Genomic DNA, 16,574 nt, shown 5'->3' with positions numbered 1-16,574 from the left:
GGCCTCAGATGAACATCAAGTGGGTTTATTAGAAAATCCTCTAGGATGAAACTAATTTCAAAAAGCCACAAACAAATCACCTTTTGGCTTTATTTCCAAATTTTGAATAAAAATTTATGTATTATCTCATTTAATCTTCACAACAGTCCAATGCAAGTACCCCATTATGGTAGTACAATTATTATTCCCATTTCTCAGGTGAGAAAACTGAGGCACAGGTTAAGTATTTGACTAACCAGTACTAAGTAATTAAACACTAAATACAGAATAGTTGAGTACTGGCAAACACTAAATACAGAATAGTTGAGTACTGGCTTTGATGCCGCTTTAAGTTATAAGAGTGGAATGACAGCCACAGGAACTTCGACACACTCTAATACATAATAAGAGTGAAAGGCCACAGAAATTTGACACACTCTAATACAATGATGGCTGTGGGTAACGTCAATTATCTTTTTCGTGGCTTTATTACTACCTCTTTGCTTCTGAATTCGAAATCCTTTTCTAGGGGTTTTCATAGGCGTGGATTTTAGAAGCCAGGCTCCACGTCCGTATTTGCCTTTGCTAGCTAACTGTGCTGTGTTGAGCAAGTCATTTAGCTTCACTGGGCCTGTAGTTTCCTCACTTGTAAGACAGCTGGAACTGGTGACTTACGTGCTGGTGACTAGCATTCGATAAAAAGTACAAAACACCTGGTAGATACTCAATAACTTGAAAGATCGCATTGCCACTTGGGTTAAACAGATTCCAGAGCACGCTGGAGGAGGATCTGGTAGCTTTAAACTTCTGCAAAGGAAAGATTTTCTTCTTTTAGCAATGGCTACTCTCAAGCCACTTGTCTCATTCTCCGCCCCGCCCCCCAACCCCTAGTTGTTTTAGAAATCCAGGACGCCCCAGACGGCTGATTGCCCGCCCGCGGTATCCCGGTCGGCGCACGTGATGACGCATGCGCGTTCTCGGCGGCGGGGGCGCCGCGGTGCCTGCCGGGACTGAGCTCCTAGTAGCCTGATCAGGAAGTGGCGGGCGGAGTCCGGGGCCGAGTCGCGCCGCCTTAGCTGCAGCTGCCGCAGCCGCTGCCGCTGCCGCTGCCGCTGCCACCAGTGCCGAGACCCCGGCCTGGCGGGGCTGCGCTGGGAGTGCGTACGGGCAGGCGGGGGCGCTGACGAGAAGCAGGAAGCGGTGGCCACGCGGGCGTGGGCGGCTGGTCGAGGTGGAGGCGCTGGGAGGCGGCGGCCGGTCGCGTGGGGTGGCCCTCCTCGCTCAGGTAGGGGCTGCAGCCGCCGGGTGAGGGGAGCGGAGCCCCGGCCTGTTGTTCCTCAGGACCGCCTCCTCCCGAGCGGGGAGCCTAGTCTTCCATCTCTCTGGAGGCTGGGGGCCGCGGTTCTCTGCGCGAAACACTAAACACAGTAACAACTTCTTGGGGGCATTGTCTTTTAGGCCGGAGGTCCATTGAGCAAACTTTGGGTTGGAAAGAGAGGATACTGGCAGTCGAAGAGCTGATGGTGTCTCTTCTTAGCCTCCGACTTTACATTAACAGTAGCCGAGCGAAACGTGTGTGGAGTTTGGGGAACCACGGTATCCAGCTAAAGGCTGTGATTTAGATGCATCTTCACGATTTTTTTTTTTAAGCTGCCTGTTGGAGACTTGGTTTGTAATGATTCCTAAACTTCAGTTATTACAGTTGTTGTCTGCAAAGTCTAAAGACCTGTTCCAAATCAAAACGCTACGATACCTTTTCGTCCGACCCTACATTCCTGTCATTTAAGAGGTAGGCAGTCTCATTTCATACCTTGCTGACTGTTCTTAGCAGTATTCTTAGGTGCCAGGGGCCGCTCTGGGGCTTACGCAGGGAAAGAAGGAAAAGTAGAAAGGTTGAAGAAAAATCGAACGATACCGTGGAAAGAACGTGTGATTTCGAGCCAGAAGGTTCTGATTTAAGTTTTGGCTTCTCAGTGACCATCCATGGAGGAACACTTGATCCCCGAGTTGTGCTGATGATTTTTGTTGTTTTAGGGAAAATGGGCATGGTGATGTATCCTGTCTACTACCCAAGTCAGTGTATGTAAAACAGGACAAATTGTTTGAGTAGTCTGAAAAAAAGGAAAAGTTAGGTGGAGCATGCGATGGTGAGAAAGAGGACATTAAGTCTTTTGCTCTAGGTGCCATTGAATGGTACCCGTGTCACACAGGTCGCCTTTGTTTTAGAGGCCTTTACCAGCATTTCAGGTCTGGAGTAGGACGCATTTGATTTAGTAGGCAGGGTATTCATGTCCTGGCCTAGGTACTTACAGCTGTGTGACCTTAACTGTACCTCTTCACTTCAGATTTCACAGATTAAAATAAGGAGTAAAACTAACAGGTTTCGTCTCAAAGAGTTGTGAGGCTCAAATGCTGTAAAGATTTAGGGTTTTTGTGAACTGTACGGCTTTTATTTAAGTGTGTTGAAATCATGATTAAAAGCCTGGTTTAATTACCTGTCTTTACAAGGTGAAATAAACATCTACACATATTTTCTGTTTTAGGCTTGTTGCCCCCACTTTATCACTTGCGATTTCTCCTTTTTTCTCTCACACTTTCCCTCCCCCCCCCAGGACTGTCTCCCACCTTCCTCACCCTGGTATAATCATTTTTTTTCAGATCCAACCCAGAATAGTAACACTGAAATAACACATACTTGTATTGCTTTATTTAAAAAAAAAAGTGCTTTTCATGTCTCATTTTAAAGTTGGGCTAGATGTAGACAGTATTGGTAAGTGTCTTCATTTTGCCTATGATAAAATTGGATTTAGGTCTAGTGGATTGCCTAGGGTCATGTTGCAGTTTAGAGAGGAGTACTGAGAGAAGTCAGGTCCTTGGATTCCATTGCCTGTGACTCTCACTCAAATAAAGTTTACTCTGATTATTTCTTATCAGTGCTTATTACATTTTTAACTTTTACCACTCTGAGTCACATTTTATCCATTGCTTTTTAAGTGAGGTGCTCAATCCTTTCATGTTCTTCAACTTAAGCTGCGTGAAGGCAAGGGTTTATCTTCCAGAACCCTTCAAAGCTTGGGAGTTATGCAAACACAAGACAAGTACACAAAGATTGAGGTCACAAACACAAGACATTTAATAAAGGCCTGTGAAACCTGTAACGAGGCTAGAGCAATTTAAAGGTGTTTTTGTGTTCGTTATTCATTTAACAAATATTTATTGAGCTACTTTGTGCATGAAGGCTTTCAAAATTAAGATACAATCTTTTTCCTCCCAGACCTTCCTTCCCTACTTGTGAAGAATGCAGAAATCATTTACGTGGTCAGTTTGTGTGCTTCCTAGACTCCATGGTGTTCTAGGAGAGTTCAAACAAGAGGAACTTTTTTTCTTTACCGAGGTATAATTGACACACAATGTTACATTAGCTTCGAATATACAGGATGGTGATTTGTACAACTCTGTGCCTTATGCTGTGCTCACCAGAAGTGTAGCTACCATCTGTCACCATACAGTGCTGTTATAGTACCATTGACTCTATTCCCTGTGCTAAACTTTTCATCCTGGTGATTTAATCTTTCCTTAACTGGAGGCCTCGATAGCCTACTCCCTTTCACCCATTTTGCCCATTTTCATATCCCCCATCAATCCCTCCTTTGGCAACCATCAGTTTATCCTGTGCTTATGGGTCTGAAGAGAGGAACTTTTTAAAATTTCAATTCCAGTGTAGTTAACGTACAATGTTACATTAATTTCAGGTGTACAATATAATGATTGACCAGTTCCATATATTACTCCATGCTCATCAACATAAGTGTACCTTTGGGGCACCTGGGTGGCTCAGGTGGTTGAGCATACGGCTCTTGATTTGGCTCAGGTCATGATCTCACAGTTTGGGGGTTTTGAGCCTCTCATGGAGCTCTGTGCTGACAGCACTCAAAGCCTGCTTGGGATTCTCTCCCTCTCTGCCCCTCCCCTGCTCTCGCTTGCACGGTCTCTCAAAATAAAGAAACAAACAAACAAAAAAGATAAGTATACTGTTAATTCCCTTCTCTATTTTCCCCATCCCCTGCCCACCTCCCCTCTGGTAACCATCAATTTGTTCTCTATAGTTAAGACTCTTTTTGGGTTGTCTTTGTTTTTTTCCCCCTTTGTTTTGTTTCTTAAATTCCACACATGAGTGAAATCATATGGTATTTGTCTTTCTTTGGCTGGCTTGTTTTACTTAGCATTATACTCTCTAGATCCATCTGTGTTGTTGCAAATGGCAAGATTTCATTATTTTTTATGGCTGAATAATATTCCATTGTGTACATATGTGTGTGTGTGTGTGTGTATATATATATATATATTATGTGTACCTCATCTTCTTTATCCATTCATCTACTAATGGACACTTGGGCTGGTTCCATAATTTGACTATTGTAAATAATGCTGCAATAAACATAGGGATGATATATCTTTTCAAATTAGACTTTTCCTATTCTTTGGGTAAGTACTGAGTAGTGCAGTTACTGGATTGTAAAATAAGAGAAGAACATTTTATTTTTTATTTATTTAGAAAATTTTTTTTGACAGATTGAGATTTTTATTTTTTAATTCTTTTTATTATTATTTTTTTAATATTTATTTTTGAGAGAGGGCGAGCACGAGCTGGGGAGGGGCAGAGAGAATGGGTGACAGAGGATCTGAAGAGGGCTTTGCAGTGATAGCAGAGAGCCCCATGCTGGGCTCGAACTTAGGAGCCATGAGATCATGATCTGAGCCAGAGTTGGCCACTTAGCCGACTGAGCCACCCAGGTGCCCCTAAAAAAATTTTTTTTTAAGTTTATTTATTTATTTTGAGAGACAGACCAAGAGTAGGGGAAGGGCAGGGAGAGAGGGACTCCCAAACAGGCTCCACAGAGCCCGACTTGAGGCTCAAACCCATGAATGGTGAGATCATGACCTGAGCTGAAACCCAAGAGTGGGCTGCTTAGCTGACTGAGCCACCCAGGTGCCTGAAGAGAGGAACATTTTAAAATACTTGTGGGGCACCTGGGTGGTTCAGTTAGTTAAGCGGCTCACTCTTGGTTTCAGCTCAGTCATGATCTCAAGGTTTGTGGGTTTGAGTCTTGTGTCGTGCTCTGTGCTGACAGCTGGAGCCTGCTTCCAGTTCTGTGTCTCCCTCTCTCTCCCCTGCTCATGCTGTCTCTCAAAAATAAACATTAAAAAAACCCAAAAAAACCCAAAAACTTGTTGAATGATCTGTGGCTTCCCTGGCTGTACTAAAGTTGCTTAGGACTCTGAAGTTTTAGAACTGGGGAAAAAAACAAAAGAAGAGATCTAGTGCCACCTCCCTCTAAATCAGGAATTTTCTGTAAATATTTCTAACGAATTGTAATCAAGCCTTGTTATGACACAATGACATAGAGTTCACCAGGTCTTTTTTAATTTAATTTTTTAAATTTATTTTTTATTAGTATTATTTTTTTAATGTTTATATGAGAGCTAGTGTGGGGTGTGGAAAAGAGAGAGGGAGACAGAGAATCCCAAGCAGGCTCTGTGCTATCACCACAGAGCCTGATGTGGGGATTGAACTCATGAACTGTGAGATCATGATTTTAGCTGAAATCAAGTCAGATGCTTAATCAACTGAGCCACTCAGTGCCCCTTTTTTTAATTAAAAAAACAAATTTTTGGTTTGTTTTGTTTTTTGAGAGAGTGAGAGGGAGCAGAGGAGTGGGGCAGAGGGGGCGGGGAGGTGGGGAGAGAAAAAGAGAGAGAAAGAATTTTAAGCAGGTTCCACGGTCAGCACGGGGCCTGACTCAGGTTGATCCCACAACTCTGGGATCATGACCTAAGCCGAAATCAAGAGTCCGATGTTCAACCCATTGAGCCACCCAGGCGCCCCAAGAATTCACCAGTTTTAAAAGACATCTTTTCATTTATAAGTAATTCTGATGATTTTTCCCCCAATGAACCTGTATCTGCTTCCTAACTTCTGCCGAGTAGTCTGATGTTTCTGGAGCAGTGTTGTCCAATAGAAATACAATGAGAGCTGCAAACATGAGCCACACATGTAGTTTAAAAATTTGTTTTTAAAACATGTTTATTTAGTTAGGGAGAGAGTGTGCCTATGTGTGCAGGGGAGGGGCAGAGAGAGAGGGAGAGAATCCCAAGCAGACTCCACGTGGTCAGTGCAAAGCTGGATGCAAGCTTGAACTCACCAACATCACAACTTGAGCCAAAACCAAGTGTTGGACGCTTAACCAGCTGAGCCACCCAGGTGGCCTGTAAAATGTTTTAATTAAAAAAAAAATCAGTTTTAATTTGTCTTTATTGAAGTATAATTGACATACAATGTTATATTAGTTTTAGGTATACAGCATTTTTTTTTAAGTTTTTATTTTGTTTTATTATTTGAGAGAGAACACAAGTGGGAAAGGGGAAGACATAGATTCTCTGTCCCAAGCAGGCTCTGTGTTGCCAGCACAGAGCCTGATGTGGGGGGCTCAAACCCGTGAAAACCGTGAGATCATGACCTGAGGCGAAATCAAGAGTCGGACGATTGACTGAACCACCTGGGCGCCCCTAAGTGTACAACATGTTGATTCAACAGTTACATACATTACTAAATGCTCTCTGTGATAGGTACAGCCACCGTTTGTCACCATGCAACATTATTGCATTATTATTGAGTATATTCCCTAATGCTGTACTTTTCATCTCCTCAACATATTTATTTTATAACTGGAAGTTTGAAAAAAAAATAACTGGAAGTTTATACTTTTTATTTATTTTTAAGTTTATACTTTTTAATACCCTTTACCTATTTTGCCCATCCCCCCACCAACCTCTCCTCTGGCAACCACCAGCTTGTTCTCTGTATTTAAGAGTCTGTCTGTGGCACAAAAACAGACACATAGACCAATGGAATAGAATAGAAACCCCAGAACTAGACCCACAAACGTATGGCCAACTCATCTTTGACAAAGCAGGAAAGAACATCCAATGGAAAAAAGACAGTCTCTTTAACAAATGGTGCTGGGAGAACTGGACAGCAACATGCAGAAGGTTGAAACTAGACCACTTTCTCACACCATTCACAAAAATAAACTCAAAATGGATAAAGGACCTGAATGTGAGACAGGAAACCATCAAAACCCTAGAGGAGAAAGCAGGAAAAGACCTCTCTGACCTCAGCCGTAGCAATCTCTTACTCGACACGTCCCCAAAGGCAAGGGAATTAAAAGCAAAAGTGAATTACTGGGACCTTATGAAGATAAAAAGCTTCTGCACAGCAAAGGAAACAACCAACAAAACTAAAAGGCAACCAACGGAATGGGAAAAGATATTTGCAAATGACATATCGGACAAAGGGCTAGTATCCAAAATCTATAAAGAGCTCACCAAACTCCACACCCGAAAAGCAAATAACCCAGTGAAGAAATGGGCAGAAAACATGAATAGACACTTCTCTAAAGAAGACATCCGGATGGCCAACAGGCACATGAAAAGATGTTCAGCGTCGCTCCTTATCAGGGAAATACAAATCAAAACCACACTCAGGTATCACCTCACGCCAGTCAGAGTGGCCAAAATGAACACATCAGGAGACTATAGATGCTGGAGAGGATGTGGAGAAACGGGAACCCTCTTGCACTGTTGGTGGGAATGCAAATTGGTGCAGCCGCTCTGGAAAGCAGTGTGGAGGTTCCTCAGAAAATTAAAAATAGACCTACCCTATGACCCAGCAATAGCACTGCTAGGAATTTATCCAAGGGACACAGGAGTACTGATGCATAGGGGCACTTGTACCCCAATGTTCATAGCAGCACTCTCAACAATAGCCAAATTATGGAAAGAGCCTAAATGTCCATCAACTGATGAATGGATAAAGAAATTGTGGTTTATATACACTATGGAATACTACGTGGCAATGAGAAAAAATGAAATATGGCCTTTTGTAGCAACGTGGATGGAACTGGAGAGTGTGATGCTAAGTGAAATAAGCCATACAGAGAAAGACAGATACCATATGGTTTCACCCTTATGTGGATCCTGAGAAACTTAACAGGAACCCATGGGGGAGGGGAAGGAAAAAAAAAAAAAAAGAGGTTAGAGTGGGAGAGAGCCAAAGCATAAGAGACTGTTGAGAACTGAGAGCAAACTGAGGGTTGATGGGGGGTGGGAGGGAGGAGAGGGTGGGTGATGGGTATTGAGGAGGGCACCTTTTGGGATGAGCACTGGGTGTTGTATGGAAACCAATTTGACAATAAATTTCATATATAAATTAAAAAAAAAAGTCTGTCCATTTGTTTTTTAGATGACATGTGTAAATGAAATCATATAGTATTTACCTCTCTGCTTACTTTGTTTAGTATAATACCCTCTAGGTCCACCCTTGTCTCAGAGGGCAAGATCTCATTCTTTTTGTGGCTCCTAGTCCATTGTGTGAGTATGTGTGTGTACATACACATATGTGTATGTATACATACATGTATGTGTATACATATATGTACGTGTATACATATATGTACGTGTATACATATGTGTATACATATACGTATGTGTATACGTATATATGTGTATACATACACACGTATGTATACACATATATATGTGTCTACACATTACACACGCCACATTTATTTTCTTTGTCCGTTTATCTGTTAATACAGTTGGGTTGCTTCCATATCTTGGCAATTGTAAAGAATGCTGCCATAAACAGGACTGCATTATCTGATAGTGCTTTTGTTTTCTTTGGGTAAATACCAGGGAAATTATTGGATCATATAGTATATCTATTTTTAATTTTTTGGAACCTCTATACTGTTTTCCACAGTGGCTGTACCAGTTTGCATTCCCATTGGTAGTGCATGAGGGTTGCTTTTTCTCCACATCCTGTCTGCACATGTTATTTCTTTTTTATAACAGCCATTCTGACTGGTGTGAGGAGATATCTTATTGTGGTTTTGATTTGCATTTCCTTGATGATTAGTAATATTAAGTATCTCTTCATGTGTCTGTTGGCCATTTGTATGTCATCTTTGAAAAATGTCTATTCAGGTCCTCTACGCATTTTTAATTGAATTGTTTGTGGGGGTTTTTTTGGGATGTGTGTGTGTGTGTGTGTGAGATATAACTTCTTTATTTTGGATATTAACCCCTTATCAGATATATCATTTGCAATTATCTTCTCCCATTCAGCAGGTTATCTTTTTGTTTTGTTGATGGTTTCCTTTGCTGTGCACAAGCTTTTTGTTTTGATGAAGTCCCAATAGTTTATTTTGGCTTTTGTTTCCCTTGCCTGAGGCAACACATCTAGAAAAGTGTTGCTAAGGCCAGTGTCCAGCAGATTACTGTCTGTATTTTTCTTTTAGGAGTTTTAAGGTTTCAGGTCTCACATTTGGTCTTTAATCCATTTTAGTTTATTTTTGTGTATGGTGTAAGAAAGTGGTTCAGTTTCTTTTTTGCCTGTAGGTGTCTAGTTTTCCCAGCACCATTTGTTGAAGATTCTTTTTGCCATTGTATGTTCTTGCTTCCTTTGTCATGAGTTCATTGACCAGTAAGGGTCGGTTTATTTTTGGCCTCTCTCTTCTGTTCTGTTGATCTATGTATCTCTTTTTGGGTCAGCACCATAACTGTTTGATTACTGTAGCTTTGTAGTATATCCTGATACCTGGGATCATGATACCTCCAGTTTTTTGTGCTTCTTTTTCAAGATTCTTTTGGCTATTCAGGGTTTTTTGTGGTTTCATACAAATTTTAGGATTATCTTATTCTAGTTTTGTGAAAAATGCTATTGGTATTTTGTTTGGGGATTGCATTGAATCTGAAAATTGCTTTGAGTAGTAAGGACATTTTAATGATGTTCTTCTAATCCATGAGCATGGAATATCTATTTGTTTCACCTTTAGTTTCTTTCATCAGTGTCCTTTAGTTTTCAGAGTATATGTAGGTCTTTGATCTCCTTGGTTAAATTTATTCCTGAGTATTTAATTCTTTTTGGTGCAATTGTAAATGGGATTGTTTTCTTAATTTCTCTCTCTCCTACTTTGTTATTAGTGTATAGGAACAGAACAGAACAGATTTCTGTACATTAATTTTGTATCCTGAAACTATACTGAATTCACTTACTAATTTTTTGGTGGAGTCTTTAGGGTTTTCTGTATATAGTATCATGTCTTCTGGAAATAATGACAGTTTCACATTTTCATTACAAGTTTGGATGCTTTTTATTTTTCTTGTCTGTTTGCTGTATCTAGAACTTCCACTGCTATATTGAATAAAACTGGTGAGAGTGGACATCCTTGTCTTATTCCTGATCTTGGAGAAAAAGCTCTCACTTTTTTTTTACCATGGAGTATGATGTGAGCTTTGAGTTTTTCATTTTGATCTTTATTATGTTATGTTGAGATATGTTCCCTCTAAACCCACTTCGTTGAGAGTTTTCATCCTGAACAGATTTTGTATTTTGTCAAATGCTTTTTCTGCATTTATTGAGATGATCATATAGTTGGGGGAAATTAGTTTTAATATTTTTTTAACCTAGGATATCCAAAATATTATCACATCAACATGTGATAAAATATCTCCTCATGAGGTGTCTCGGCTTAGTAGGCTAAGTGTCCAACTCTTGATATCAGCTCAGGTCCTGATCTCACGGTTCATGAGATGGAGCCCTGTGTCAGGCTCTGTGCTGTCAGCGCAGATTCTCTCTCTCCCTATCTCTATGCCCTTCCCCTGCGTGCTCGCTCTCTCTCTCTCTCTCTCTCTCAAAAAATGAACTTAAAAAAAAAATCTCATCAGTAGTTTTAAAAGTTCTTTTGTGCTAAATCTTTTAGATCTAGTGTGTACGTTTCAACTCTAGCCCCATTTCATGTGTTCCATAGGCACATGTGACCAGTGGGTATCATATGGGACAGTGCAGTTCCTAGAGCTTTAGAGACTAATTCTATTTCTCTTTATTAGTGCCTAGCACAGTGCCTGGCACTAACTGAAGATTGTTAAGTGAATCACTAAGTGAATTAAAACAAGTGCTGGAGAACTTATAATAAAAGGTAATTTTGTTTGGAAGTAATTCTTCTTGGGACCTATGGATTTGGCCTATAGGTTTGAGTGATTAGAATCTGTATTGAAGATATTTACTTTTATCTTTGCAGAAATATGGATCCAAGCCTGTTGAGAGAACGAGAGCTGTTCAAAAAACGAGCTCTTTCCACTCCTGTAGTAGAAAAACGTTCAGTATCTTCTGAGTCATCATCATCATCATCAAAGAAGAAGAAAGCAAAGCTAGAACATGGAGGATCATCAGGCTCTAAACAAAATTCTGGTCAGTAAAAAATGACTGTTTAGGACTTTTTATTTTTCAGGAAACCATTTATTTAATCATGGCAAGTTCATTTTTTATAAAGTTTTTTTTTTTTTTTTTTGTTTTTTTTTGAGGGAGTGTGTGCATGCACTTGCTTGCTGGGAACAATGGGGAGGGGGAGAGAGAGAGAGGGAAAGAGAGAGAGAGAAAGAAAGAAAGAAAGAAAGAAAGAAAGAAAGAAAGAAAGAAAGAAAGAAAGAAAGAAAGAAAGAAAAAGAAAGAAAGAAAGAAAGAAAGAAAGAAAGAAAGAAAGAAAGAAAGAAAGAAAGAGAATGAGAGAGAATCCCAAGCATGAACCATGAGATCATGACCTGGGTCGAAATCAAGAGTTGGACACTTAACTGACTGAGCCACTCAGGCACCCCAACAAGTTCATTTTTTAGTTCAACATTATACAGTGATAAGAGAGTATATTGCTTTTAAGATATTAATCATCTTGTGTTGTAGTTAGAATTTAGGTTATTATCTTTTCAGAGAATAACTTTGTTGAAGTTTATATACCATATAGCTCACTCATTTTAAATGTACAATTCAAATATTTTTAGTAAATTTAGAGAATTGTGCAACTATTGATATAATTCAATTTTAGAACATTTCCATCACCCCGAAAAGATGCTTTGTGCCCATTCTCTTCTTGTTCCCACCCTAGCCCCAGATAACCAATAGCTTTCTTTCTCTATATATTTGCTTTTTCTGGATGTTTCACATAAATGGAATTGTACAATAAGTGGCCTGTAGTGGGTGGCTTCTTCTACTTAGCATTTATTGAGATGATCATGTTCTTTTTGTTTATGCTATTAACATGGCATATTATATTTATTGATTTTTCAGATAAAATCAGCCTTGCATTCTTGGAATAAATCCTTCTTGGTTGGTGTATAATCTTTTTTATTTGTTGTGGCATTCAATTTGCTGATATTTTGTCCAGGATTCATCTATCTGTAGCATGTATCAGTACTTCATTCTGTTTTATTGCTGAAGAGTAATCCACTGTATGGGTATACTACAGTTTGTTTATCCATTCATGAGTTAATGGACATTTGGATTATTTCCATTTATTGGCTATTATGAATACTTCTGCTATGAACGTTGATGTACAAGCTTTTGTGTGGACTTGTTTTTGGTTTCGTTTTTTTCTCTTGGATAGAGGACCTAAGAACAGAACTTCTGAGTCATGTGGTAATTTTATGCTTTAACTTTTTAAGAAGTTACTAAAATGGCTGTACCATTTTCCATTCTTAACCATCAATGCATGAGGGTTCTATTTTTTTTATTCTTGTTAAAACTTATTTCTTGTCTTTTTTATTATAGCCATTCTAGTGGTTGTAAAATGGTATCATTGTGGTTTTAATATGCAGTTCCCTAATGACTAATGATGTTGAGCGTCATTTCATTTGCTTTTTGGCCTCTTCATGGGTCATCTTGGGACAAATGTCTATTCATATTTTTTTGCCCATTTTTCATTGTTTTCTTTCTATTGATTTGTAAGAGTTCCTTATAGATTCTGAGTACAGTTTCTTGATCCAGTATCACTTGCATTCTTGGTGTCATATGTAGGAAATCTTTGCCTAACCCAAGGTCATGAAAATTTACTCTTATGTTTTCTTGTAAGAGTTTTATAGTTTTAGCTCTTATATTTAGGTCTGTGATATGTTTGAGTTGATTTTTTGTGTATGGTTTAACATAAGGGTCTAACTTCATCTTTTTGTGTGTGGTTATTCAGTTGTCCCCACGCCATTTCTTGAAAAGACTGTCTTTTCCCACTGATTTGCATTGGCCTGCTTGTTGATTATCAGTTGACTATGAATGAATTTATTTCTAGAATCTCAGTTTGGTTCCATTGATTCTATGTCTATCCTTAATTCCATACTCTCTTGATTGCTGTAGCATCAGCATAGGGAAAGTGGAAGTCTTCACTTTTGTTTTTCTTTTTCCAAGATTGTTTTGTTTTTTTCCTGGATTCTTTGCATTCAAATAAAATTTAAGAATACCTTGTCCATTCCTATCTGTAAAAGAGCCAGTTGTGATTTTTATAGGGATTGTATTGAATCTGTAAGTCAATTTGGGGAGAATTGGTATCTTAACAATATTAAGTCTTCCAGTCAATGAACATGGATATCTTTTCATCAATATAGGTTTTTTATGTCTTCTGGCTATGTTTTGTAGGTTTTTTTTTTTCATGTTTATTTTTGAGAGAGAGACAGAGTACAAGTGGGGGAGGAGCAGAGAGAGAGAGAGAGAGAGAGAGAGAGAGAGACAGACAGACAGACAGAATCCTAAGCAGGCTCCAGCCTCTGGACTGTCAGCACAGATCCTAATGCGGGCCTCAAACTCACGAACTGTGAGATCATGACCTAAGCCAAAGTCAGATACTTAACTGACTGAGCCACCGAGGCGCCCCTGTAGCTTTTAATGTATAAGTCTTACATGTATTTTGTTAAATTTATTCCTAAGTATTTTATTCTTTTTGATATTACTGTGAGTGAAATTGTTAATTTGATTTTTTAGATTGTTCCTTCCTAGTAAATAGAAGTACAGTAGATTTTTGCACTTTGATCTTCTGCAACCTTGCTGAACTTGTTCATTATTTATAGTTTTTTTGTGTGAATTCCATAGGTTTTTTTACTTGAAAGATTATGTCATCTGTAAATAAGGACAGATTTATTTGTCCTTTCCAATGTGAATGCCTTTTCTTCCGTCTTTCCTCTTTTTCTCTCTCCGCCCCTCCGTCGTTTCTCTCCCCCTCCCTCCTTTCCTCTCACCCCCTCTGAGCTGGCTAATAGGATGTTGAATACAGGTAGTGAGAGTGAACAGCTTTGCCTTGTTCCTGATCTTAGGGGAAATGCATTCAATCTTCCATCATTATGTATGATCTTAGCTGCCTGGATTTTGTAGATGCCCATTATCAGGTTGAAGTTTCCCTCTACTTCTAGCTTGTTGAGAGTTTTTTTTTTTTATTTTATTATTTTTTAAGTTTGTTTATTTGAGAGACAGAGATAGCATGAATGGGGGAGGGGCAGAGAGAGAATCCCAGACAGACTGCACACTGTCAGCCCAGAGCCTGATGCAGGGCTCGATCTCATGAAGCATGAGATCATGACCTGAGCTGAAACCAAGAGTTGGACACTCAACTGACTGAGCCACCCAGGTGCCCCAGTTTGTTGAGAGTTTTTGATCTTAAATGAGTTTTGGATGTTATCAAGTGCTTTTTCTACATCTGCTAAGAAGATCTTGCTTTTCTTTATTAATATTACATTAATTGGTTTTCAGATGTTAAACCAACCTGGCATTCTTAGAAAAAATCCTACTGTTGGTAGGAATGCAAACTGGTACAGCCACTCTGGAAAGCAGTGTGGGGGTTCCTCAAAAAATTAAAAATAGAGTTACCCTACAACCCAGCAATAGTACTACTAGGAATTGTCCAGAGGATACAGGAGTGCTGATTCATAGGGACTCATGTACCCCAATATTATAGCAGTGCTGCCAACAATAGCCAAATTATGGAAAGAGCACAAATGTCTGTCAACTGATGAATGGATAAAGAAGATGTGGCGTATATACACAACAGAATACTACTTGGCAAAGAAAAAGAATAAAATCTTGCCATTTGCAACAATGTGGATAGAACTGGAGGCTATTATGCTAAGTGAAGTAAGTCAGAGAAGACAGATAATCATGTTTTCACTCATGTGGAATTTGAGAAACTTAAAACCATGGGGGAAGGGAAGGGGGAAAATAGTTACAAACAGAAGGAGGCAAACCATAAGAGTCTTTTAAATACAGAGAACAAGTTGAAGGCTGATGGGGGACGGGGGAGGGGAAAATGGGTGGAGGGCATTGAGGAGGGCACTTGTTGGGATGAGCACTGGGTATTGCATGTAAGCAGTGAATCATGGGAATCTACTCCCGAAGCCAAGAGTACCCTGTATACACTGTATGTTAGTTAACTTGACTATATATAAGTGTGTGTGTATATATATATGTGTGTGTGTGTGTGTGTGTATATATATAAATCCTATTGGTCATGATGTATATAATCTTTTTTATTTGTTGTGGAATTCAGATAGCTAATATTTTGTACTGGAGTTTTATGTTTATATTCATGAGGGTATAGTCTGTAGTTTTCTTGGATGCCTGTGAGGGTATTTGTGGCCTCATAAAATGATTGGTGAAGTGTTCTCTTTTCCACTGTTTCTGGAAGAGTTTGTGAAGGTTTGATATAATTTTCCCTTTAAATGTTGGATAGAATTCACTAGCAAAGGCATTTGGGCCTGAGCTTTCCTTTGTGAGAAGCTCTCATAGAAATTCTTCTTGTAGATCTATTCAGATTATCTGTTACCTTCTTGAGTTAATTTTGGTGCCTTGCATCTTTTTAGGAGTTTGTCCATTTCATTATCTACATTGTCTAAAATTTTTCAAAAGTATTTCCTTGCAAGCCTTTGACTTTTGTAAGGTCATTAGTGATATCCCTCCTCTCTTTTGTTGTTTTTTTGTTTTTTTTTTTTTCTTAGAGTGTGAGAGTGGGGTAGGGAGGATGGGGGGGCGGGGGTGGGGTGGGGAGCGGGGGGAGAGAGGGAGAGAGTGAGAGTCAGTCCCCAGCAGCTCCACACTGAGCGAGGAGCCCAAAGCAGGGCTTGATCCCAGGACCCTGGGATCATGACCCCAGCTGGAATCAAGAGTTAGCTGCTCAACCAACCGAGCTACCCAGGCAGCCTTTCCCTCTTTCATTTCTGATTTTAGGAATTTATGTTTTATTTTGTTGATCTTTTCAAAAAAATCAACTTTTGATTTAATTGATTTTTCTCTTGTGTTTTTCTGTTTTTTATTTTATTTCTATTTCACCATTTTTTTTTTTCTGCTTATTTTGGGTTTAGTTTAGCCTTAGACTGTTACCTTTTAAACAAGGTCAGTCCAGCTTAATTCACAACTAATTATTTACCTACTTATAAAATGTAGTAAGTAATCTTTATGGATGTCATTTTGTTAGGTGTTTTTCAAGCTGTTTTACTAACTGATGTTAAAGCAGAGGTAATCTTTTTATTGAGCAGGGCTGTTATTAGAACATACATGAAGTTTATGTCTCATTTCAATGAAATGTACATTGAATTAATTCACAGTACACTGTTTTATTAAACATTAGCATGGGTGCCTGGGTACTTCAGTCGACACTTGATTTTGGCGCAGGTCATGATTTCACAGTTCATGGGATTGAGCGCTGAACCTACTTGGAATTCTCTCTCCCTCT

At 39.3% G+C, this 16,574-nt stretch overlaps 1 protein-coding gene across 4 annotated transcripts in view; it reads left to right on the top strand.

Annotated features, from left to right (window-relative positions):
- The first annotated feature begins 1,007 nt into the window (after window positions 1-1,007).
- GTF2E2 (general transcription factor IIE subunit 2) overlaps window positions 1,008-16,574 on the top strand; it is an 80,469-nt gene continuing 64,902 nt past the window's right edge. For 2 of the 4 annotated variants that reach the window (XM_040490169.1, XM_040490167.1), the window contains exons 1-2: window positions 1,008-1,264; window positions 11,121-11,290. In XM_040490169.1, coding sequence (XP_040346103.1) covers window positions 11,125-11,290 — 166 coding nt within the window. In that variant the 5' untranslated portion in view covers window positions 1,008-1,264; window positions 11,121-11,124. Of the gene's footprint in view, window positions 1,265-1,672; window positions 1,769-11,120; window positions 11,291-16,574 lie in introns of those variants that run through there. The other 2 variants (XM_040490171.1, XM_040490168.1) reach the window with 2 other exon arrangements.

The sequence above is a fragment of the Herpailurus yagouaroundi genome, unplaced genomic scaffold (genome assembly GCF_014898765.1).
Source record: "Herpailurus yagouaroundi ecotype Mexico unplaced genomic scaffold, PumYag 181, whole genome shotgun sequence".
In the NCBI taxonomy this organism is placed as follows: domain Eukaryota; kingdom Metazoa; phylum Chordata; class Mammalia; order Carnivora; family Felidae; genus Herpailurus; species Herpailurus yagouaroundi.
The sequence above is the reverse complement of the archived record's forward strand: the minus strand, read 5'-3'. Positions and strand labels throughout refer to the sequence as shown.